The sequence below is a fragment of the Oryx dammah genome, unplaced genomic scaffold (genome assembly GCF_014754425.2).
Source record: "Oryx dammah isolate SB20612 unplaced genomic scaffold, SCBI_Odam_1.1 HiC_scaffold_29, whole genome shotgun sequence".
NCBI classification, from domain to species: Eukaryota; Metazoa; Chordata; class Mammalia; order Artiodactyla; family Bovidae; genus Oryx; species Oryx dammah.
The window spans coordinates 52,922,802-52,949,129 of NW_024070213.1; the positions used below are offsets into that span (position 1 = coordinate 52,922,802).

A 26,328-nucleotide genomic window follows, 5' to 3' on the forward strand; every position below is an offset into this window, starting at 1 on the left:
ATCTAAGCACATCAGCTTGATCCTAGAAGTTTGTTGACTTGAGGACTTACCCACAACTTTAATCTTGATGCTTGCATGTGCTTCCCCGGCTTCATTTTTCAGATTTATGTGGTAAACACCAGAATCATCTTTTTCTGCTATGTCAATAACAAGAGTGGTGCTGTCAGGGTAATTTTCAGCTCTTATCCGGCCGCTGCCCTCCATAATAGCCTAGGGAGAAAGGAAACGCAATGTGGTATGATCTGTGCAAACAATAAGGACACCTCCAGAGTGCCTGGGCACTTAAGCTGGAAATGGTGCTAATGCCTGAAATGCATGTTCCTAGTTTTATCCTCAACCAGCTCTAAGGACAAACACTGTCATCCCATTTTACACATCAGAAACTTATGGCCCAAGGCTGCATGGCTAAGAAGTGGTAGAACTGGGATTTGACTCCCAAGTTCACTATCAGTTAACTCCTTAAAAAGAGAAAGTTGGAGGACCAAAAATATAAGCACAAAACTGTCATTCTAGGAGAAGAATTTCTTTGTACACTAAACTAGAAATATTTAAGCTCATATCAGAAACTAAATAATGATTTGTTCATTTCTCTAAATGTCTTGAAAATTTTTAAATACTGAAAGGGGTTGAAGAAGGACACAGTGGCAATTTCCCAATTTGATTTTTCCCTTCTGGTAGGACACGAAAGAATGAACATCTAATTCCTAAAGGAAAGACAGAGGGAAGCTGAGACGTCTATTATATTTTCTTCCTTTTCTCCTTCTCCCCTTTTCCCCTTATTTTCCTTCATTTCTGCCCTTCCTTCTTTCTCACACCAGAAATTTAAAGTGACATTACATCTTTCTGATTCCCAGGTCATACCTTCCATGCAACAACGGGCAGCCAATACACAAAGAGGAAAAGTGGAGAAGGTGCAGGCAGTTCAGAACCTGGGTAATTTGCCACTAACTACTGTCACTTCTGCTCTTTAGGGTCTGGATTAGGACTTACAAATCTTCAGTAACATGAGATTGTGACAACAGTAAGAATATTTGAAGTGGCTTTCATGATTCTTATTTTATGATAAAACAAAATATCCTCATTTTAGCCAAATTCTTACCTTAAGATTGTAAAAGATGTTCTGCTCTTTTTTTTTTTTAATGTGGAAAGAAAAATGATTTACTTAGGGCAGTGTTATATTATCCATTTCATATTTCCATATTTTATTTTGTTCATTGTGCTATAATTTACATAGATTAAAATTCATAGCTTTTAGATATATAGTCCATGAATTTTGACAAATTTCTGTGATTCTGTAACCAGTACCATAATCAAGATACAGACTATTTCCATCACCTCCCATAGTGTCCCCACACTCCCTGGCATTCAACCCACTAAACCCTGGTCTCTGGAAATCACTGGTCTGTTATTTGCCACTTTAGTTTCCTCTTTTCCAGAATGTCAAATAAATGGAGTCAAACATTTCAAGTGAAGTTTTTTAGATTGCTCCATTTTGCTGTATGTATTATGAGCACATTCCTTTTAATTACTGTGCAGTTTTCCATTGCACATTCCATGTGCAGTTTGTTTATGTATGTACAAACTATATCCTTATACAACTGAGTTTTTGAGTCGTTTCCAGGTTTTGACAATTATAAATAAATCTGCTATAAACATTCCTGAACAGGTTTTTATGTGAACATGTGTTTCGTTTCTTTGGGAAAAATACCTAGGAATAGCTTTTAGTTGTATGAAAGTATATGCTTAACTTTATATTAAAAAACTATCAAACTCTTTTCCAAACCGGATGTACCATTTTGCATTCCGACCAGCAATGAATGAGACTTCCATTGTTCCATATCCTTGCCATTATTTGGTATTGTCAGGTTTTTTTTTAATGGCTTCTTAAAATGGTAGTTTCTTTCACTCGGCATAATTATTTTGAGACTCATCCAAGTTACTGCACTATATCACTAATCCATTCCTTTTTATTACTATTATTCCCTGGTATGAATTTTATTTATCCATTCACTCATTGATGGAATCTGCATTTTTCTCAGCTTTTGAATATTACAAATAAGGCTACCATGACTATTTGTACTAGCAGGTTTTTTTTTTGTGTGTGTGGCTTATATTGGATTTTTATGGAAAATCCTGAATGAAATTTTTGGCCAAACCAATACATCAATGATTATGTCAACTGTAAATAAAGACACTTCTACTTGTTTCTTTCCAAAAATGTCTTTTATTTCTTTTTCTTGTTTGATTTCCCTGGCTATAACTTTCAGTGCAATGTTGAATAGAAGTGGTAAGAGTGAACATCTTTCTCTTCTTTCTGCTCTTAGAGGAAAAGCATTCTATCTTTCACCATTATGTAGGATGATAGGATTGTTGTAGGATTTTCAAGGATGTCTTTCGTCGTGTTGAGGAAGTTCCTTTCATGTTCTGGTTTGCTTTTTTACTAGAAATGAGTGTTTAATTTTGTCAAATGTTTTTCTGTGTCTATTGAGATGATCACATTCTTTCCCTGGTTTGTTAATATGGTGAATTATATTTATTTTTAAATGCTAAACCCACCTTTGCATTCCAGGGATAAGCCACCTGTGGATATAACATATTGTTCCTTTTATGTACTTTCGGATTTGCTTTGCTAAATTCTGTTTAGAATTATTTTTGTCCTATGTTCAAGAGTGATACTGATTTGTAGTTTTCTCTTTCCATAATGTCTTTTTCTGGTTTTGCTTTAAGAATATACTAGCCTTCAAGGATGTGTTGGGAAATATTCCTATCTTCTTTTCTTCAACTTTTTCTAGAAGTTTATATTAAATTTATATTATTTCTTTATTAAACATTTGGTGGAACTATCCAATAAAGCCATCTATATGTGAAATTTTTTTTGTGAAAGATTTTAAACTACAAATTCCATTTCTTTAATAGATGTGGGTGTTTTAATAGGGATGTTTCTTTAATAGGGATGTTCAGTATTGATTTAGTCATATTTCACAAATTCTGGTATGTAGTGTGTTCATAAATATTTTCTGGAATAAGAAATGGCAACCTGCTCCAGTATTCTTGCCTGGAAAATTCCATGGACAGAGGAGCCTGGCAAACAGTTAGAAGCAACTGACCACATAAATATTTTCTGATTTTCCTTGTAATTTCTTCTTTGATCCATGAGTTATGTTTTTTCTTTTCCTTTTAAAGAAGCTACTTAGCTTCTAAATATTTAGAAATATTACAAATCTTTCTGTTACTATTTTCTAATTAGTTCTATTGTGGTCAAAGAATATAGCTTGCATGACCTGAGTCTTTTAAAATTATTGAGACTTGTTTATGGTCTATTTTGGTAAATTTTCCTGTGCATTTTAAAATAATGCCCATTCTGCTTTGTTTAATGGAGTGTTCTATAAATGTCAACTACATCAAGATGGTGGATCGTATTTCTTAAACCTTGTATATCTTCACTGATTGCCTGTCTTCTTGTTCTATCAACTATGGAGCAAAAAGTATTAAAATCTCCAACTTAACCGTTTTTCTTTGTGATTCTGTTATCTTGGTAGCTGTTTTTTTATTTGTCCCCTTTGTTCTTTCTGCCTCTCTTTTTTTTTTTTTTTTTTTGCCTTCTTTCAGATTCATTAAATATGGTTCCATGATTCCATTTTATGTTCTGTGTTGGCCTATTAGCTATAACTGTTTGTTTTATTATTTTAGTGGTTCCTTTAGGGTTTATCGTATAGTCTACTTTCATGTGGTGTTATAATATTAGATGTTTAGCAAAAGAAGCTTACAACAGCATACATCCATTTCACTCCTTCTAATCCTTACTTCTGTTTCTCCCCTCCTGGTCTTATGTTTTCATCGTCATAAACTTTACTTACTCTAATGTTTAAAGCTCCACAGTGCATAATTATTATTTTTGTTTAAACAACCAATTATCTTTTAAGATTTAAATAATCAGAAAAAATTCTTAAATGTTTACCCATGTAGGTACCATTTCTCGCACTCTTAGTTCCTTTGAGGAAATGCTTTCGTCTTTTGGTATCACTTCCTTTTTCAGTCTAATATTTATTTATTTTTACCTCCGCTGAGTCTTCATTGCTGCTCGAGCTTTTTCTCTATTTGTGGTGATGGAGGCTACCCTTTAGTTGCAGGGTGTGGACTTCTCATTGCAGTGGCTTCTCTTGCTGTGGAACATGGGTTCTAGGGCATGGGCCTCAGTAGTTGTGGCGGATGGGCTTAGTAGCGCTGTGGCATGTGGGATATTCCCAGATCAGGGATGGAACCCATGTCTCCTGCGATGGCGGGCAGGACTCTTTACCACTGGGCCACCAGGGAAGACCAGTATCCCTTCATTTTGACTTAAGGACTTCTTTAAGCATTTCTTATACTGCAAGTCTTCTGGAGATGACTTCTTTCAGCTTTTGCATATTTGAAAATAACTTTATTTTGCCTTTGTTTCTGAAAATTATTTCTACTGAGTATAGAATTCTAGCTGACAGTTTTTTCCCCCTTTAAATGTTGATCCTCTGTCTTCTCACTTGCTTTGCTTCCAGAGAGATTAGCTGTCATCCTCGTCTTTGTTCCTATACATTTAATGTGAACTTTTTCTCTGTCTCCTTTTAAGATTGTTTTCTTAACCACAGGTTTTGAGCAATTTCATTATGATAGTGTAAATTTCTTAATGTTCCTTGTGCTTGGGTTTTATTGAATTTCTTGGATCTGAGATTTTATAGTCTTTATCAATTTGAAAAATTTGGGGCCATTAATTCTTTATATATTTTTATGTCCTACTCTTTGGGGATTCCAATTACACATAGATTTGACTTCTTAAAGTTGTCTCATAGCTTAACAAATCTCTTTTTTTTTCTCTCAAGAAAATAGAAAAGGAGGAAACAGTCTCCAACTTCCTTAAAAAATAAATTACTTTTGTAGAACAGCTTTGAGTTCCCTGCAAAATTGAATGGAAATGTACAAAGAGTTCTCAAATAATCCCTATTTCCACACATACACAATCTTTCCCACTATTGACACCCCCACCAGAGTAGGTACATTGTTACAATGAATGAACCTACACTGATACAAGGTTATCATTGAAAATCTATTGTTTACATAGACTCTTCAGTTCAGTTCAGTCCTGTCTGACTCTTTGCAACCCCCTGAATCACAGCACGCCAGGCCTCCCTGTCCATCACCAAATTCCTGGAGTTTACTCAAACTCATGTCCATTGAGTCAGTGATGCCATCCAGCCATCTCATCCTCTGTTGTCCCCTTCTCCTCTGCCCCCAATCCCTCCCAGCATCAGGGTCTTTTCCAATGAGTCAACTCTACACATGAGGTAGCCAAAGTATTGGAGTTTCAGCTTCAGCATCAGTCCTTCCAGTGAACACCCAGGACTAATCTCCTTTAGAATGGACTGGTTGGATCTCCTTGCAGTCCAAGGGACTCTCAAGAGTCTTCTCCAACACCACAGTTCAAAAGCATCAGTTCTTTGGTGCTTAGCTTTCTTCACAGTCCAACTCTCGCATCCACACATGACCACTGGAAAAACCACAGCCTTGACTAGACGGACCTTTGTTGGCACAGTAATGTCTCTGCTTTTGAATATGCTATCTAGGTTGGTCATAACTTTCCTTGGTGTTGTACATTTTATGGGTTTTGAAAAACCTATGTCATATGGGTTATGTGGGTCATAATGTCAATGTTATAGTGACAGGTATCCATAATTATAGTATTATGTGGAATAGTTTCACTACCCCTAAAACATTTAATATAGGAAGCCACAGAATCACACTTGAGCTGGCTCCACTTGACTACTCCAATCTTATTGATTATTCTCCTTATTCACTCTGTCCTGGCCATACTGGCTTTCTTTTTATTCCTCCAGAAGGTCAAGCACATGTTCTCTTGTTCTTTGCTCTTGCATTGACAACACCTGGAAATTTCTTTGCTCTTATATCCACATAATGGCTCCCTGTGGTCATTCATAGAGGCTGTAGACGCTCCATGCAGTCACTTACTAATCATATTACCTTTTTTTTTTTAATCTTCATAGCACTCATTACTATCCACAGGGACTTTATTTATTTAGTAATTCATTATCTATATCTCTTCCACTCCATTCTCTGATACCCATTAGAAGGAAAGATAGAATCTCATTCACGGCACATAATAACATTCATTTGCATATGTTCACATAGTAGGTAGTCAGAAATATGAAAAGCAAATGAACAGTTATTGTATTTGCCTAAAAATCAGTGATCTTTATTTGCTAAAGTAATTATATCTTTGCCATACATTTATCTGCTGCCTCCTTTCATCTGACTTATGGAAGGAAGGGAGTAGGGTAGGGTGTGTGTGTGTGTGTGTGTGTGTGTGTGTGTGTGTGTGTGTGTAGAACAAACCTTATCTGCTCGACTCCAAATGGCTTTAGGAGGTGGTTCCCCACTGATGGGAATCTCTAGACGAAGCTTGTTTCCTGCAATTACCGTCACTGTATTGTCAGCATCAAGACCATCCAGGTTGATCTTAGGTGGATCTAGAATATTAAACATGGCCTTTGTTATCAGGCATTTATTTCCATGTGATTATATGGGTTAGGTCTTGTCTAGTGTTAAACATTAGTAATAACCAATATTTTACTTAGTCAAAAAAGATATAAGAGGAGTCAAAGCAGTCGATGCCAGTACATTGCAAAACTATTTCATTGTTAGGACCTCTTAAGAATCAACTATTAATATTATGCCTAGTGACTAATACCAATTCATGTATTTTTCTTTAAATATCACATTTTGAATATAATTCCAAGGTAAGCAAAACCAGAAAAACAAGAACACAACTCTGAAATGATTTCTTTTATCTACTCACCAATAACATGAACTTTGGCAGGCAAAGTAACAGAATAGGAATCTGGTGTGAATACATAATCACCTTCGTCCTCAACAAGAGCATTGGCTATCACTAATTTGTGGATTCTAAGGAAATGAAAAACATATCTCTAAGACTGTGCAAAGATTTATACTGTATAAGACTCAAACTGAGGAGACACATGGTTTTATCTTAACTTGCTTAGTGCAGCCTGCAGAGAGAGTGAGAATAATGTGAATACTTAATTAGCCTATTTTTTGATCCACATTCAGTATTTACTTTGGGCTATATGGAACCATCTCTACAAATACAGCCTGTATACTATGCAAGAGTCTCTTCTGCCTTTTAAAAATCTCATAGCTTAAGAAAAGAATAGAAGATAACACCTCACTGATGCCACTCTTTAAGATTCAAGAAATTACCAAGAATAACCTTGACTTTGGTTTTTTATGCAAACCTAAGAGTAATAGTTCTTAAAAAAAAACTGAGGCATAGTTGATATACAGTATTCTATGTTTCTGATATAAAACATAGTGATTCACAATTTTAAAGGTTTTACTCCAATGATAGTTATTTTAAAATATTGGCGTAAGGACAGTAGTTCTTAACTTCATTGGCTTCATGCACCAGTGAATATCTGATGGGCACAATGGCAGCTCAATCTGGAGGAAAAACAAGTATTTTTGTATACAGAGAATCTGCTTACAATTTCAGAAGACTTGGGGCAGTGGGTGCCTGAAGTTCATGGGTCTCCTAAGAATCCATGGATCCAAGTTTAAGAACTCTTGGACTTGCCCTGCATCTTTGCTAGATTCTAGTATATTAAGCAACCTTCCCACTAGCGGGAAAAAAAAAAAAGTGGAAAGATCTTGTGACATTTATTAGTTAGGAACAGTGAATCTAATTTGACCAGTTCCTCAACTTGAATTCAGTATCATTCTGCTAAGTTCATGTTTATATGGAAAGACTCAATCAGTGGATTCCAAAATAACAAAGCACCTCACTGTAAGGTCCAGGTACCAGGTCACAAGTATGACATGATGTACAGCAGAGATATCACCTATTCTTGCTATTTGGAAGCAAAACACCAGAAACAAATACTTTCCTTATGAGTGCTCTCCAAACATCCTTACCAATCATCTAATTTAGGAAGTAGAAGAAGCCAATATGGGGACCAGCCCTCACTCAGGGATTGCCCTAGCTTGTTTACCTTCCTTTGTGAACAATCTTCAGACGGTCACTCTCCTGAACAGGTAGGCCATTTTTAGTCCATTTTCCTGTTATGTTCTCAGACACTTCACACTTCAAGCAGACTTCTTTCCCAAGGTTTACAGTCTGATCAGTCAGAGGTGTCAATATCTTCAGAGGTTTTACTGCAGAAATAATAGATAGTTATAAGCGCCAAATCCAAATTTCAGACAGGCCAAGATGGTGTTGTTTCACAATGATACTGTTTCACTATAATGCTTGTTTTGAAAATGAGCATTTGTTCCAATGCAATTGAAATATTCCAAGGCAATTAGAGCATAACATACATTTCATGTTTGATTATCCATGATTTTATTCATGAGAAAGACTAGAAGAATCCAGAAAACTGCACCCAGTTGAACTGAGCCAGGTAGGATTGTGCAGAACACAGACATACACCTGAAATATCGACCAGTTACTTTAGTTCACCCTGTTAAATGAGCCACAGCCATGCACATCTGAGACTACAACTCTCCCAATTTCAAATAACCTCCTTCCACTGCTTCCAATAGATCACAAGCTGCAATATTTTTAACCCCACTTTCACAAGCAAATATCAGCTCTTTTTCAAGGTAAAGTGCCATATTCATTGCAGTATTTACTAGACATGTATAAAACTGTGCTGCTGATTTTTTATTAGGTTCTTATCATTTTATTTATTTATTTTTGGCTGCACAATGCAGCAGGTAGGTATTTGGCTCCTAGACCAGGGATTGAACTTGTGCCCCCTGCATTGGATGTAGGAAGTCTCAGCCACTGGACCATCAGGGAAGTCCCTCATTTCACTTTTTAAAAACTGGGTCCTTGAAAAAATTACTGAGTGTTGTGTCTTTAACGCACATTCCCCATTGGCCCTATGATTTTCACTGCATGACTTTGTACAGCATAGTAATTTTTTTAATGCATATGTTAATGTTATAGCAGGACTAACTGTAATTGCTTAAAGGAATGCAAATATCAGTAAGGAACTGCCTATGGTTGAAAAAACTTTTTTGATATTACACTACAATGACCATTATTCTACAAAACATAAGGAGTATACTGCGATTACTTCCAAATAATTCAATGGTCATATGAATTGCAACTGGACTAAGAAATAAGAACAAGATTTTGCCTTCCACCTATTACCAATCTTCTTGTGAAGTTTGCTATTCTAATTTTCATGGCTAACTGGAAGGGACAGGCTCTGCCATTAAGAACTTAGTACCATCATGGGGCATTTGAGGAAGGCCATGAATTCTCTCACACCTCTAAAGCCTATCAGCGAATTAGCTCTTACAGTCTTCTGAATTGAGGCCCACTAGTTTGAGTAACTTCTCAACCCAAATGTAATTATAGAATGTTGCACGTTTATTGAATAGATAGCAAATTCACCTAGGGATTAAGCAAACAGGATATCTGCATTTCAGACTCTTTTGTTGACAGTGATGGCTACTCCATTTCTTCTAAGGGAATCTTGCCCACAGTAGTAGATATAATGGTCATCTGAGTTAAATTCACCCATTCTAGTCCATTTTAGTTCACTGATTCCTAAAATGTTGATGTTCACTCTTGCCATCTCCTATTTGAGCACTTCTAATTTGCCTTGATTCATGGGCCTAACATTCCAGGTTCCTATGCAACACTACTCTTTACAGCGTTGGACTTTACTTCCATCACCTCAACTTCCAACATCCACAACTGGGTGTTTTTGCTTTGGCTCTGTCTCTTCATTTTTTCTGGAGTTATTTCTCCACTGATTTCCAGTAGCATATTTAGCACCTACTGACCTGGAGAGGTCATCTTTCAGAGTCCTATCTTTTTGCCTTTTCATATTGTTCATGGGTCTCAAGGCAGGAATACTGTAATGGTTTGCCATTCCCTTCTCCAGTGCACCACGTTTTGTCAGAACTCTCCAGCCATGCCCTGTAGGGCCACCCAAGACAGACGGGTCATGGTGGAGAGATCCTTCTAAATACTGGTACTCTACTAAACTGAGTAGTAAGTTCTTAGAGACTCTGATTGATATGATATAGACACTCAGCTAGAATGGAATCTAATTTTACACATATAAAATTGTCACAGGTCGAAGTCAAACAGATTGAAACTTTTCTAAAGCTGAATTAACAAACACAACACATTACTAAAGCAAGCTGGGAGACATACAAGGAAGTTTTACTCACAGTCCACACTAAGTTTAGCAGATGACTGTCCTCCTGTTGTCATTACAGAATATTCTGCAGTATCAGCCTTTGTTGCTCCTTCTATGACCAAAATGTGCTTTTTGCCTTCAACTCTAATGTGGTATCTTGATTTTGGACCAGGGATGATTTCTTCACCATTCTTAAACCTGAGTTAAATAGATGATTTTTTTTTTAAGTTTTATAAAAAATGCTTCAAGAGGTAGTCACCCGACACTCAAGAACTGCTTGTTGAATTAAAGAATGTATGAATCAGTCTCTATCAATAGATGAATACTGTAACAAGTATTATCTGAAAATTACATTTAAAAAATTCCATTCTTTTCATTTAAGATCAATTAGATAAAGATGCTAAGAGTGGATATAACCTATTTGGGCTCTTGGTGCACACTACTAAGAACAGCATTTTGATACATTTTAAAGATAGCTATGATTCTAGGTTACAATGAACAATTTATTCTAAACCAAATTACTAGTGATTCCTACTGCAGAATTTACTCTCTCAATTAAGATTTTAGGATTCCAGATCTTCTAGTCTTTTACTTTCAGGTTACTCCCAGTGAACTTGAAAAAACACATCCCATCTGACCCCCAAAATACACTTTTCATTTTTAAGAAATGTTCAAGTAATTTGGTGATTCTCAGTCTAAAATATCTTTCTGAGATACTGTAACAATAAAGTGACTAGGAGTAACATAAAAAAAGTATTCAGTTCAGTTCAGTCACTCAATTGTGTCTGACTCTTTGCGACCCCATGAATCGCAGCATGCCAGGCCTCCCTGTCCATCACCAACTCCCGGAGTTTACTCAAATTCGTGTCCATCGGGTTGGTGATGCCATCCAGCCATCTCATCCTCGGTCGTCCCCTTCTTCTCCTGCCCCCAATCCCTCCCAGCATCAGAGTCTTTTCCGATGAGTCAACTCTTCACATGAGGTGGCCAAAGTATTGGAATTTCAGCTTTAGCATCAGTCCTTTCAAAGAACACTCCGGACTGATCTCCTTTAGAATGGGCTGGTTGGATCTCCTTGCAGTCCAAGGGACTCTCAAGAGTCTTCTCCAACACCACAGTTCAAAAGCATCAATTCTTTGGCGCTCAGCTTTCTTCACAGCCCAACTCTCACATCCATACATGACCACTGGAAAAACCATAGCCTTGACTAGATGGACCTTTGTTGGCAAAGTAATGTCTCTGCTTTTGAATATGCTATCTAGGTTGGTCATAACTTTCCTTCACCATCTTCAGTGATTTTGGAGAACAAAAAAATAAAGACTGACACTGTTTCCACTGTTTCTCCATCTATTCCATAAAACTTGCCATCATGGCACAGTGAGAGCACGCATCAGAAAGAGCACCCATGGGCTTTGGAGTCAAATAGACATGAGGAGCCTTGAAACATTCATTTACTAGTAAGTGCCTACTTCCTTATATCCTTATCAATATAGATATCTGGATCTTTTTTTTCAGTCTCACAGGTGAAAAAAGCCAATATCTTAGGATAGTTTTAGTTACATTTTCTACTAACACAAATGAGGTTGAGATCCCTTTCATATGTGTAAAAGCAATTTCCTATTCTCCAAAGTATGAAGGTACTTTTTTGTTTATTAAAAATGGACAGACCTCAGGATATCTATTTACCATTTTACATTGGCATCATCTTCAGACACTTCACATTCTAATTCCACTCTCTCCCCACAATAAGCTTTTGTATCTTCCAGCTGTTTGGTCACCATAACTGGAGGCTCTATTGTGGAAAAAAAAAAAAAAAAAGAAAATCAGAATCATTAAATGCCCCCAAATCTGCTCATGACCTTGGGTTTGTTCACAGATGGAAAACCAACAATAAGAAAGTGTGGTTGATCACAGAGTGATGGTTAGATGGTGGTAGTTAGAAGGTGGATTTTTAAATGACTTTTCATGGCAAAATAAACAGTTGGCAGCCCTGGGTAAGTTTTACATAATTTTGCAAGAACTCTTCAAAGGAAATAAATGATAGTTTTAGAGAGCAGACAAATTGTATCAGATAATCTTCTTTGGGCAAATAAGAAAGCAGAAGATAGACATTTCTGAGGAAGGAAAATATATAACACTAAAATTCTCTACTTATGGTTTTAGACAGATGATAGAGATTATAGAATTGTCTTTAAATTTTTTTTTTTAATTGAAGTATAGTTGATGTGCAAGTTTACAAAGCTGTCAGATACAGGTCCTCATAAAGAAAATAAATGCTTCATGGCTTCATTGACACCCTCCAGCTTTTTCACTAGTAAATGATGGTCTTCAGCGATCATTGTGCCAACCACTGATGACTTTTACTAACAAAGCTGTTTTAAGGGAAAGTGATTTGTGGTGAGCTGAATGTGTGAAATGTTTATCCAGTAGACTTTGTTGGGTTTCAAAAGCTATCACTAGAGCAATTAAATTGCAAAATACTGCTTACATGAGCCAAAACTACAAGGCATTTTTACTCACCAGTTTTTTTCTCCTGTCAGCTTTTCTAGTCTTCAACAAACCTGAAGATTAATTAGGATACCCAATAAACACCAGTACAAAGATGCTTCAAACCGGAGCCAGTCTAACACTCAAGCTAAACCGTCTCGAGAGGTACTACTATCTCTGCTCTGGAGCTCAAGAGCTCACTTCACCATTTTCATTTTTGATTATTACCCCGAGAGGAGAGCCATTGGCTCTCAATGGTTATCTTAGAGATTTCACTTTACCTCTCACAAAGAGCTCAGTGGAACATTTCTCATCACCAGCTGTCACATAATACTCCGAATCATCTGTTAGCACACAGTTATTGATAAACATGATTCTTTCACATCCTTTATGTTCAAAGATGTATCTGTTTTAAATAGGAGGAAGATAAACAGAGTCTGTGAACCTAATTTTATTCTTTTCTTTATTGCCAGCAAATTTGGCTTATAATTCCATAATATCTGAAAGTCAGAAATAGTCATTTTGATCTGCAATTTATTAGCCATATCTTACATAGTTTAATAAACATTAAACATGAAGCCAATTTCTATCTTTATAACACAAAATGAAATACATATGCATGCTGCTAAGTCACTTCAGTCATGTCCGACTCTGTGCGACCCCATAGACGGCAGCCCACCAGGCTCCCCCGTCCCTGGGATTCTCCAGGCAAGAACACTGGAGTGGGTTGCCATTTCCTTCTCTAAATACATATGCATATGCATATGTGCATATAATATTTGTCACTATTTTCTTTTATATATGATTTTTGGGCTTCCTAGGTGGCGCTAGTAGTAAAGAACATGCCTGCCAGTGCAGAAGACATAAGAGATGCGGGATCGATCCTTGGGTTGGGAAAATCCCCTGGAGAGGAGAATGGCAACTCACTCCAGTATTCTTGCCTGGAGAATCCCATGGACAGAGGAACCTGGCAGGCTACAGTCTATAGGGTCGCAAAAAGTCAGACACGACTGAAGCAACTTAGCACACATATTTTTTATTCCAAACATAAAATCAGTACTCACATATTTACCAATGAACAATTTTTAACCTGTTGTTGGAAAATACGGTAGGCTAAGATTTTTAACTCTCTACATTTTTTAAAGTGATCAATTCATCTACTCTATTGTGGGAGAGAAAGTTTATATTTTTCATTGATTTATTGAATTCATTCCTTGCTAGCCCAGTGACATTTTATTTGGTGAATAAATGATTACACAATTTAAGCAATAATATGAATTTAATCATTAATATAGATGGTAATTCTATACAATGTGATATTATCTTAAATGAGCTTAATAACTAGTATTATCATATATATCGTAGTTATCATCTACTGAAAAAGAACTTAAGTGGAAACAAAAACCTGAAATCCAGAAGACTGCATAATTTGATTATCTGTGATCTAGATTATGCATGGGTATATTAGGGCTTTGTAACAGATGAAAAAGTTCTTACTTGGGAAATTCTCAAAGACTTCAAGAACAAAACACTAAGCAACATTTTTCGAGATAGAAATAGCCAGGTAAAATTATGTTTTTGGTAAATTCAGGCTGCCTTCAAGAGACTTTTACCAGATATAAACATTATTATCACAAAGTCACTCTGAGAGCAGGACCACATTAACAAATTGGAAACTACCTAATTGTTCCACAGAAGTGACAGATTTTCAGGATTAAAGCCCTTTATAAATATACACATGGTTCCTGTTAACTTGAAAAAATATGTTGGAGTTGAAAATCTCTCAGACTGAGAAGGATCTCTGTAAAGTAGTTTCCTAATCGCCTAGCAATACCATCAGATATCAGGGATTAGTTTGTTTCCTTCATTTGGGAAAAGGGTCAAAAATAATAAAACATAGCCTTTAGATGCTATTCTGGAAGAACAAAAGTTATTTACTTATAAGGTGTGATTCCCATTACAAGCTGGTATGTCAAATACATATTTCAATTTTTCTCAAATTTTTTAAAAAATTGGGCGAAGTTTGGCAATGCTCTGAAGTAATCACATATAACCTACAATGACACAAAATCATAATTACAAGTACTTGAAATAGTTTATATATAATTAAAACATGAGGCAAGGTTTAATTTATATAGCACCATACTTCAACGGTTCCAAAATACATAAAAAGTTTTTGCCGTCCCCTCATATGATTTTGCATCATACGAATATAACTAAAAAGTACTTTCAGGCATAGAATATCAAATCAAATTACTCTTTGATTTAGACAGTTACTACTGATTATTTGCAAATTTGACTTACTTTGTACTGGGTCGAATTTCTTGACCATTTTTATACCATTTCACCTCCAGCTTTGGATCTGCCAGTTCCACGACAAATCTTACCCTGCCTCCTTTATCAACCTGATATGCAGGATCAAGAATTCTTGCAAAAGCTAGTAGAGAGAAGACACAAAACTATGTTAATATGTATATGCATATGATATGAATTTAAATAGTCAATCTGAACACCTAAAATTGAATAAATTGAGACAAAAAGAAGAAATAGAAAACTTTTGAATTATCCCTCATATTTTAGAAATCTGCATCAATTTATAAATAATAAGATGATTTAAAAATTTTAAGAGAGTCCATATGCTTTTGGAAGAAACATAAGTAAAGAATTATTGAAGGGGCTTTAAAAATGATTGTCTTCATTCTTTGGGCAATGTATAATATAAAATATTTAAATGAAATTTGTACTTGAAGGACATGCTTATTCTCCTAAAATGATTATTTTCACTTTCATTGGCATTATCTGTGTATATCTATCTCACAGACAGTTTTTTTAATCATAGAATTTATGAGATACTTCCAATGACTCATGAGCTTAAATGGAATGTCTTCGACTGATTGAAACAGTAAGCTTATCATAGTTTTTGTACTGTGGAAACCTGCGCAAATATTGACATGCTTAAACACTAGGTTTACCTTAGCAGGTGTGAGACATGAATTCCCCACGACGCATCAAATGGGTGGAAGAATGTAACAGTAAAACAAACACATAATCTACTCTACCTAAATAACAATCAGGAATCTGAGGGACGGAGAGATGCAGCGGATGGAGAAAGGGGCTGCTGAGAAATTCCCAGTAACACAGGAATATTTACTACTCCATTATACTTTGTCACTGTAATGTACTTTTGTTACCTTAAACCTTCAGCAGCTGTCCACTACCTACTTTGCTGGAGATTTGCGGGGCAGTGAACTATTTCACCCGAAGCCAAGTTAACCAAGAGAAGCGTAACCCCTGCAAATTCCACTACGGCTACTCCGACCTATAAACCCAGTACGAAATGGGGAGAATTATCGTTTCCCCTAGGCGTGCTCAGACGTCCTCACCTGCACTCTTCTTTTCCACTCTGCGCATGCGCTTGAGCCGCTTGAGCATACCACGCAGGTCAGTGATACCGTACTGGAAGGCGATTTTCTCGTACTCGCTGGGTTTCGCATTCTTCAGCAGCTCCCACACGTCTACCTCGGGTTGTTCCTCCTGCTGCTTCACCTCCCTAACCGGGGAGAACCATTGCCTGGTTTAATAGCGGCCCACTGGCCTTTAAAGACCAGGAAAGTCGGAGTATGGTACCGATTTTTTGGTTCAGCGCTAAAAGCTCTGTTTAAAGCCTGAGTATTTAAATAGCCAAGGAGAAAGTCTACTTTGCATGAAGTTTCAGTGCAACTTCTGCACAGTCAAAGGTCAGATCCATGCACTTGCATTAACGCTTTCGTTTTTCTAGTTAAAAACACAGTATTAAGGAGATAGAAGGATTTCAGGAAATATCCTTAAGCTATTTTTACTTATTTTAAACCTGAAAATCCAAATAGGAGATGAGATTTTGAGAAACTTAAAAGGTCAGTTTTCATCTAGGATTTAGATATTGAAATAAGGTTTAAGAACCAGATTTTAGGTGTTGGTCCATGAAAGAACAATGCTCTCTGCCTTCATTTGTGTGCATACCCTAAGTCTGCATGGAGACGGTACAAATAACAGTATTTCAAATCTTCAGATTTTGCAAATAGCATTTTCCCTACCATGTTAGTAAATGTGTACATTAACGATTTTGCGCTGTTTTTTAATACAAAACATATTTGAAACTGTGACTAAGCATTTGTTCTTTGTTTCTGTTTTTTTGGTTTCATTGTTTTTCATATGATTTTTGTGTATACATATAATTTTTTTTCCCTAAATTGTCAGAATGAAAATTCTCAAAATTCTCTCATATTTCATCTTAAAGTACTGTCCAGAACTTCTTTGGAAGCAGTTTGGGAACTGCTTCGAATCATGAAAATATAAATGTGAAACTATAAAGCAAGTCATAAAGGGTTCCATGAAAAAGCTGATAGTAACTTAGTGTGATTATCAAAATCATGACTCTAAATTTTGACCACTGGCAAAAGAACGTATAGAACATATATAACTACTGTATACCACACATACATAGGATTTAAAGTACATACACTTATCTGTATTCTAAAACCTAAAAGTGAAATAAAACTCAGGAATAAACACTCTTCAGGGAAAGAGCCATAGTTGCAAATGCTAAATATAATTTAAATTGATTTCCTTAACTAGCTAAGAAGTTCTAATTCAGTTTAAGTTTAGTTGACTGTTTTTATTGACTAAGGTTAAACTGAAAATATTTTAGTGACTACTTACTGTGAATAATGCTGGTTTGGGTATGATTTTTCCAGGAAAACTGGTCAACACATCTTAAACATCAATGTGAAAACAGATGCATGCTATCATGATAGCAAATAATGAGTTACATATGTTTGTACTGTCATATTAATTATACCCATTTCAGAATTTCTTGAGGAAATACTGGGTTATAATCATAGGGAAGGGTAGGAGAATATAAACATAACTTAGAGTCTAGGGTGGCATTAGGCAAGGATGGCTTCTGCATATCTAATTTCTGTTGTCATGTAAGTCTTTTGCACAGTAAATGATGTTGAGGCACATCTGGATAATGGAAGAAAGCGAAGGGTCATTGGTCCCTCAGCGACCTTTGTGGGAAGGACTAGAAACCCCGTTAGGAAAATGTACTTCTTAAAGATTCAAGATGCAACTCTCCATTTCACTGAAATGGTAACTAGGCCCTCTAATGACATGGGGAAATTGAAAAGCTTAAGAAAAGTGTCCTGAAGTTGAAATATTAGTAATAATTTGTCTGGTCTATTATATCTATTGCCTGAAAGCAGTCTACATTTCAAATTTAACATTTAAATATTTTGTAGGACGTCTTGGAGAATTGCGATTAAATATATATCTGTGTATATACATTTTTTCCCCCGTGAGACTTTCCTCAATCCACTTTATTATTGCTCTATTTTTGTCATATTAGCCTGAATCCCCACACTGTAAAATTATCCCATTCTACATTTTGTTCCATTTGTATCTCAACCAAGAAGAATTACCCACATATTCCAAATATCCTCTTGACATTGGTGAAAAGATTTAAAGATATCAATGATAAAGACAGATTAAAAGAGCTAACAAGAGGCACAAAGCAAACACTGAGAATACCCAGATGTATAGGTGAATGTTTACATGAGGAAGTCACTAAGTAATAAAGACCATTTTCAGCGTGATTTCTTGAATCAGTTTTGTTGATAGATTCATAAAACTGATCATCCTCACCCTTTTTTCATTAACACCAAAATACATCCCACTCTACCATAACCTTAATCCTATCACGCTTTGTATACAAACACAAGTAACCTCTTGCCTCTTCCTTTCTTTCCTCTCCACTACTCAGTTGAACCCCAGATTGCAAGGAGATGGATTCCTCATTTTGTACTGGAATATGAGGTCAGGCACCCATCTGTAGTATTTCCTTAACTCATTCAGAACACATCTTTACTTACCATGGTGGCTGCACATGACCATATCTGTATGGCTATATTAAATTTCAGCAGGGAGAAAAATCCAAATTTCTATAGGCACTACTGATTCCTTTCCGAGAATTGGCAGAGACCTATATAACATTTACAGTACTTCCATCTACATCAAAATTCCTATAACTTAACAATCCTAGTGAAATACAAAGCTGTTATAGAAATTTTATGTAGAATAAAACTTTAAAGTATTTATATAGGTCAGGTCTCATAACAAGATACTGCCCAAAGACTAACTAATGTCTATTTGGAATATGCTAACTTTGTTCAGGGCAGAGAGATATTTCGTTGTATAAAGATGTTGGTGGTAATGATATTTATTCTCATGAGGATTTTGCCACACACTCTTGGAGGAGTAGAAATGTTATTACCAAATGTTATTACTACAGTGAAAACACATGCAATTCACAAATTAGTAGGAAAACACAATGATTTCCAAAGTTATACTGGTGGATTAGTACATAGTATATTAAATGAATATAGTCTCATGGTGACAACAATCTAATTATGAGTCAAAATCATAATTAGGGGATGTAAAGAAAATGAGAAGTAGAGACATGTTGACTGCTCAGTTTTTTCTAATAATTTTTTTCTTTCGTCATTTTGACCATTAATTAGATTTCTTTTACTCTGAAAACTACTGATAGAATTAGTGTATTCTTTTTTGTTTCCTTTTCCTTTTAATCAGACTTGGCACTTAATAATCTATTCCATTTTTATTGATTGATTATGTGTGTGTATGTGTATTTTGTCACTTTACTAATGTCAACTTAAAGAAATTGCACAGTGTGAGAGCTATGAATTAAGTTTTATTTGGAACAAAATGAGGACAGCAGCCTGGAAGACAGCGCCTCAGATAGCTCTGAGAAACTGTTCCAGAGAGGCAGTCAGGAAGGTCAGTATATATGTGATTTTGGTGAAGGGGGAATACAAGCAATCAAGCACATATTTTTCTGGAAGATTTCTGCTAGTCTCATGAAGCTTTTGCTAGTTATGAGGAATAGTTGTTATCATGAAGGATTTTAGTGCTTTCTAGATATGAAAAGATATGAGAACTGGGCTCATAAAACCAGCTCCTGAAAATTTCTGAATATAACTATCTGAAGACCTGTCCTTCCAGTTTTTCTTCCAAGCACAGAGTGCCTCATTTCTGCACTCCACCCCGAACTCCTTTCAGGGAGTACTGAAAATCAGCACGTGATTCAACCTTTGTAGAGGAAGATGGCAAGTACAAATTAAATAGTTGACACTAATGTAAGTTCTTCAAGGGAAAATGTCACATTTTGGGGGGAAGTGGATACTTATTTGACACCTGTATGAATCTGGTCTCTTACACTTAAGTCTCATAATAATACTCAAGTAGTTTTTATTCTCTGCATTTACAGTTGTGGAAAGCAAGTCTCAGAGAGGGCATATCACTTGACCAAAGTCATGTCCAGTAAATGGGAAAGTTGAGACTCAAATCCATCTTTTAACCACTACCTTTTTCTTCCCACGAGTATGTATTTATATCTTCTCATGTACCAGGTGCTGGAAGGCATTGGATTTCTTTTCCTCACCTCAACTAGTGTTATAGTCTACACAAAGAAAGCATTTAACATTTTCCTGGTTGAGTAAATGACAGCAGAAAAAAACAACAACCCAAAACCTCTTGTCTTCCTAAAGTTTTAACTTGTTATAAATGTACAAGGTGCCAACTTCCCAGGCAGATTCAGAGTGATGTTTCTTATGTGGAGTCATAGGAAGTGTGCTGATTCAGAAAAGAAAACTTGTATGTAGGTCCCTGCCCTCCCTAAAGTTAGCTGTATGACTTGGGGGAAGTCACTCAACTTCTCTGGTCTTTGGTCTCTCACTTGTAGAACAGGAAGAGTGCAGTTCATTTAAGGTTACTTCATATTCTATTGCTTTAAAATACTTTGGGGGGATAAATATTATTGAGACTAGTGATTATTTGAAGTATCCAGAGAAGGAATGATGGTTTTTGATACTGCCAAAGTCTATTGATTGGCTAATATCCATTTGGCTATTAATAAATGGCACCTGTTAATGTTTCTGTTCTCAGCCTAAATGTTTAGAGCTGGGGGTGAAGGTTTCATTCACAGGGGTTTGAATAAAGCCACCGAACTAACCTGAGAATGAACCCAAGCCTATTTATTACCATTTGTAATTTGTTTTGAAGCGTATCTATACCTATGATTTTCAGTAAACATAGAAAGCAGTAAGAATAATAAGAAGTGAACCTAAAAAACTAAATGAAGTCCAATATCAATATTATATATCATTAATTTAGAGTTGTAGTTTTACTGTTTATTCACAAATTTGGCACATGAACACCATCCTAGCAAAAGTAATTTTCTTTCTATTTCTTCTGTGCTATAGTAACTATCTATATATGTATATCTTTATATATAACACATATATAATATAGCATGTTTATGATTATGCGTATGCATACATGGGCTTCCCAAGTGGTAAAGAATCCACCTGCTAACATACGAGAGGCAGGTTTGAGCCCTGGGTCGGGAAAATCCCCTGGGGAAGGAAAGGCAACCCACCCCACTGTTGTCGCCTGGGAAATCCCATAGACAGAGGAACCTGGTGGGCTACAGTCCATGGGGTTGCACAGAACTGGACACGACTAAGTGACTAAAAACAAAAAACGAATATGTATATATAGGGCAGAAATTCTATGACATTGTTGTGTACTAAATATCTATAATGAAAACTTATAAATTTTATTGCCAGAGAGTACAAAGTTAAAGAAACATGAGTGATGATACTAAACACTTATCTCCATTTCACTACTATTTTATCCCTTCAAAAAATGCAAACTTGGGGCATTTTAAATATCTTTGAAATAAGGAGGTACCTTATAATCAGCAGTATGTCACAATAAGCTATTTGGACAATTTTTTTCATTGCTTAGTGGTTTATAATACAGCTATATATCAGCATGGTGTCTTAGATTTGATGAAATATAGTAATTCATCAATATGTTAAAGTAGGTGTGTATATATATATATATATATATATATACACACACACACATAAATATATACATTTGCTGAGACTTCTACCAAAATTTTGAAATTGACTTTTCAGTCAAATATCAAAGGCAGGAGAATGGAGGCTTTATTTATTCAATCATGATGAGGGATCATGATTGAAATAATAGAAATCATGAGAGAAATAAGAAGTTTTCAGGCATTTAAGTCTTCTGTCTCAGTTTTCAAATTTCCTCATCCTCTACTAAGAAAATACGGGAAGACTCATGAAACATTTAAAAAGAAAATAAAAGCATCAGCTAAAATATTTAGCAGGTTAGTAGGCAGTTGTTTCACTGTCGCTTAGTCAACGCTATTATAATATTTCATAAGCAAAACACATCTTAAGAAATGAGAGGATCTTTGAAAAAGATCCACTTTAAACTTGACTTCTATGAATGGGTGTCTAAAAGATTTCCAGGCCAAAGCACCTCACTCCATCAGTGGGTTCTCACCTACGTTTCAGGAGACCACTAAAGTCAAGTTCCCCTGCGTCATCTTGACCTTCTCCACTGTCATTAACAAAAGAAAAGCAAATCTGGGTTTAATGCTGAGACACATATACAACAATTCCCCCAAACACTCTACGTATAATGTATATGCAATGTTGTTCTAGCACACAAATCATGGGACTAAATCAACACAGTTTCTTTTCACACAAGTGACATTTTAAATTTGGGAGGATGTACTTGTGGAGAAGTAAACACAAGGAACTTGTGTTACTCTACAATCTCAGAAGACACATTTTTGTAGATTGCATATGTAAAACTGCTTGGATTTGTGTTAAAACAGAGTAACACAAATGCGCTTAAGCCAAACAACACAAAGTACTTTGTTTTTGCAAGTTGGGGGCTCTGGGAACGTCCGTGTGTAAAAAGCAAAGGACTTTTGCTGATCTCTGTTACTAAAGTCATACAGAGATTGGCTTGGAAGATGAAGCGGACTAGTGTCAAGTATATAAGTACAAAGCTTATATTCAAAGGTAACCTCTTTGTGTCCATCAATAAACGAATCAGGTAATGTGATACCAACATCACATAAACATGGAGCTAGTGCAGAGCTTTGTAAACGATGCATTCCTTTCTCTTGAAAGGGAAAGGATTATAAGCTTTTCATTTTCTTGTTAATTATTTATACCATTTAAAGTGTGTTTTCCAAAAGTTTGTCTTGGAATTGTTGAGCCCTTTGCTAGGAGTTTTTAAAAATGTTTTCCTGTGGAGAAATGCATCATAATTTAGGCATGCAGCCACCTTCATGATTTCATATAAACTCTAAATAGAAGCTATGAGCTGACATTTAAATGGTGCTACATAGTTACTTACATGTTTAATTTTTTAATGAAGATTTTGTTTCCTGCGCTTTACAAATGTTAGTTATATTTTCTAAGAAAAGAGTCTGCGGGTTTAAAAACAGTGTGTATAACACGTAAGTTATCAGAATTGAACTCAAATAATGTGTTCTCAAAATTTCTTTAAAGCAGGTATTTGGAAAGTCCTATTGACATAAACACAATAGGCCCCATAAGCCCAAAACTAAGTAGATGACATCTTTCTCTCTTAAAAGAGACATACGTAGGATAAACCTAGTGTGAGATCTATACGTTTGCTAACCAGGAGGTGAAGGGAAGGTAAGAGATTTTGAAAGTTATGACTTTAAAAAATACAATGGACTGATCAGGACATACCACATATCTTTTAAGAGTAATTACAGTGTTCATTACTTCATAATTTAGAAAGAAATTTTGCCTTTTATGAACAAGGCTAAATCATTGCTTTATACTAGTTTGGGATGACTTTCCTTACTCAACAAAACTGTTATGTGGATTCAGTCTTAGGAAGAACAAAACATTTCCTCATTAATGAATTTCTATTTTGGAAGAATTCTAGATAAGTAAAAAGTACAGAGAAGAAAATAATACCAGGAAGAGACTAGTCACATTTCTCACAGACTAGAAAATTTTTCATTTTTCTTCCTTGACTTTATGATTTTTCAGCCTCGGCAAAATAAATCAGGTAAGTATCTATATTTTGCCTTTCTACAATGTTCCTTATTCCAGCAGACTCAATGGTCTTTCATTTAGGATAATCCCATGCTTAAATTGTGCTAACTTTAGTAAGGAGCTACTTAATTGTAGTTTTCTGGGCATATAGTTTAATAGCTCTATACGTGGTTCCTAAATAAAAAGCAATGTGAGTTTTCTGACATTACGTAACTGATGCTATATGAGATGTGTATCATTATATATCTTTCTGGGCCATTTGGCAGAAAATCATGCAATTCAGGAAGAAGCCGCATATGAATGGAAAGAAAATGTCTTTCTAAGGCAACTGTGAGACCTATAAAATGAGTGCTTCACTATATCAAGAATATTCTAAAAAATGATCAGCATATACACAATATGGCATTAAGCCTATGGCATCTCTTAAAAACTAACTTCTGAATATTCGGTATGTTTGACTTTAGTGAAAAGACTTGATCTCATTTGAAATATAGAGTGTGGAGGAAGGGAACATGTATTTGAAAATCCTTTACTTTCATATTTTACAAAAGATACCTAGATCCCTCTTTTGAAGTTACCTTCTCTTGAAAGCAGATCTGATGTCAATGTTTGGAGTAGTCCCAGTAGATTCTTTGAAAGGAAAGAAGACAATAAAATAAACACCCATTAAGAACCCAGTTTTGTGTTCAGTTTCTCTCCAGGCTGTGGGGATTCTTCAGAGGGAAGGAATCAGGTGAAGGGGGTCCGGGAGGGGTGGCTCTCCTCCTGGGGGCTGAGCTGCTGAGACATCAGAGCTTATCTTCCCTCCCGCACAATCAATGATGGGACTTTAGGAGTTCCCCTATCCTGTTGTCATTCCACCTGTGTGCCCAGTAGAATCGTCCAAGGAGTTTAAACACTATCAGCTTCTTCATCTCCCTGCTGAAAATTTTGATTCACCAGATTGAGGATGGGCACCCAGAAATCAGCATTCTCAGATGCCTGGCCAGGTGAAGAAGCAGTGCTCAGGACCAGAGTCCCACTTAATACTGAAATCTTGACAGCAACTCAACCCATGGTCATTCAGTCTCTTGACAATTCTCAGACTAGGACTCTCACAGCCATCTGTGGTGTCTATATGGCTTTAAAGAAAGAGCTAGTACTAACGTGAATGCAAAATTCACCTTCTCATAATTTCCACCTTTTGATTCTTATCTGCCTTTCCCTCTTTCTGTGTCAGCCCTTCTGTGATTTATTACAATGAATCATAAATGCTGGACCTTCTTCACCTACACATTCAAGGTGAATGGACCATGGTTCCTGGATTCTTCATCCTCCTAATTACCCTATTCCAGGAGGGATCCCAGTGGTGATACAGTGCCTATGGCCAAAGGCATGACCCCCAAACATGGAACAAGTAACATGTTACAGAGAGCAGTAGTACTTCCTAAACCTAGGTCCTATAACATTTGTAATGCTCTGGTTTTAAATTGCATCAGCTTTGTCGAAAAATACAAAGCTATGTCACACTTTTGATTTGTTACCAAGTCAACTTTCCTTTTGTTTACTTATCGAAGTATTGCTTTTTTCCCCCTAATCTACATATATACCTTTAATTTATTCTTATCAAATTCACTCTTGGCAGTCCACAGAACATAGAGATGAAGAATGTCCATATCTGACATTAGTCCTTATAAGAGAAAATCCTCCCTTCTACCTGGATTTCCTGACATCCTTGTTCCAGGAAACTTCATTTTCAAAATCACATACTAATAAATGACCTTATTCTCCTCTATCCTCTCACACTCCATTAAAAAAATAAATAAATAAACATCACACTTATCCAGACTAGAAGCCTCTCTTACCATGCACTTCAAGATCGAATGAGCAGCTGTCAAACTTATCCTTATAGGTGACCTCACATCTGTAGTTCCCTGCGTAGTTCTCTTTGGCTTTGATAATCTGCATCTCGAATGTGTACACCTGCAATGAAATGCATCCGAACACCTTTCAGCCCTACCCTGCTGGCAGAAAAAAGGACACCACATTGCAGTTATTTCCCCAGTTCCACAGCATCAGCTTAAAGACGTGTCTGCATCTGGGGATTCTGCTACAATGTTCTCAATACAGGAGGAGTCAGCACAGTGCTCTGAAGCCCCGGGCACAGCAGGGCCACCACACTGGAGTATAAACACTGGGAATGGTAACTCCAGTGGATTTTCTGGAACTGAAGTCCCTCAAAGCGGAACCTGAAAATGGCCTCTGACGCACACAGAGGAATCAGCCGGTCAGGTCCCTGCAGCAGGAGCTCAGGGTCATACCCGGCTATGCCTTTCGAAGGTTTCCTTCAGCTGGAGGTGCTTTCCAGCTTTGCTGGCCAGGTCCATCCATTTCCCTTTGAACCATTTGACGGTGGGCTTTCTGAGAAGATCTTCAGCCTTGACTTTGGCTATAAAGGTGATATTTTCACCTAGGGAAAAAACACAGGCAATTCAGACTGTGGTTTTAAAATTGCCATTTGGGGCTTCCCAGGTGGCGCTAATGGTAAGAAGCCTGCCTGCCACCCAGTGCAGGAGACAAAGGAGATGTAGGTTTGATCCCTGGGTCAGGAAGATCCCTGGAGGAGGGCATGGCAACCCTCTCCAGTGTTCTTGTCT

At 36.4% G+C, this 26,328-nt stretch overlaps 1 protein-coding gene across 16 annotated transcripts in view; it reads right to left on the reverse strand.

The window, feature by feature from the left end:
- Positions 1-26,328, reverse strand: part of MYBPC1 (myosin binding protein C1) — a 96,168-nt gene that overhangs the window by 31,178 nt on the left and 38,662 nt on the right. For all 16 annotated transcript variants that reach the window (XM_040234890.1, XM_040234883.1, XM_040234880.1 and 13 more), the window contains 13 exons: positions 25,993-26,141; positions 25,537-25,654; positions 24,271-24,322; positions 22,149-22,205; positions 16,094-16,260; positions 15,015-15,147; positions 12,992-13,116; positions 11,910-12,015; positions 10,255-10,421; positions 8,055-8,217; positions 6,845-6,951; positions 6,382-6,515; positions 51-210 (listed from right to left, as the gene is read on the reverse strand). In XM_040234890.1, the coding sequence (XP_040090824.1) occupies positions 51-210; positions 6,382-6,515; positions 6,845-6,951; positions 8,055-8,217; positions 10,255-10,421; positions 11,910-12,015; positions 12,992-13,116; positions 15,015-15,147; positions 16,094-16,260; positions 22,149-22,205; positions 24,271-24,322; positions 25,537-25,654; positions 25,993-26,141 (1,638 nt within the window). The remainder of the gene's footprint in view (positions 1-50; positions 211-6,381; positions 6,516-6,844; positions 6,952-8,054; positions 8,218-10,254; positions 10,422-11,909; positions 12,016-12,991; positions 13,117-15,014; positions 15,148-16,093; positions 16,261-22,148; positions 22,206-24,270; positions 24,323-25,536; positions 25,655-25,992; positions 26,142-26,328) is intronic.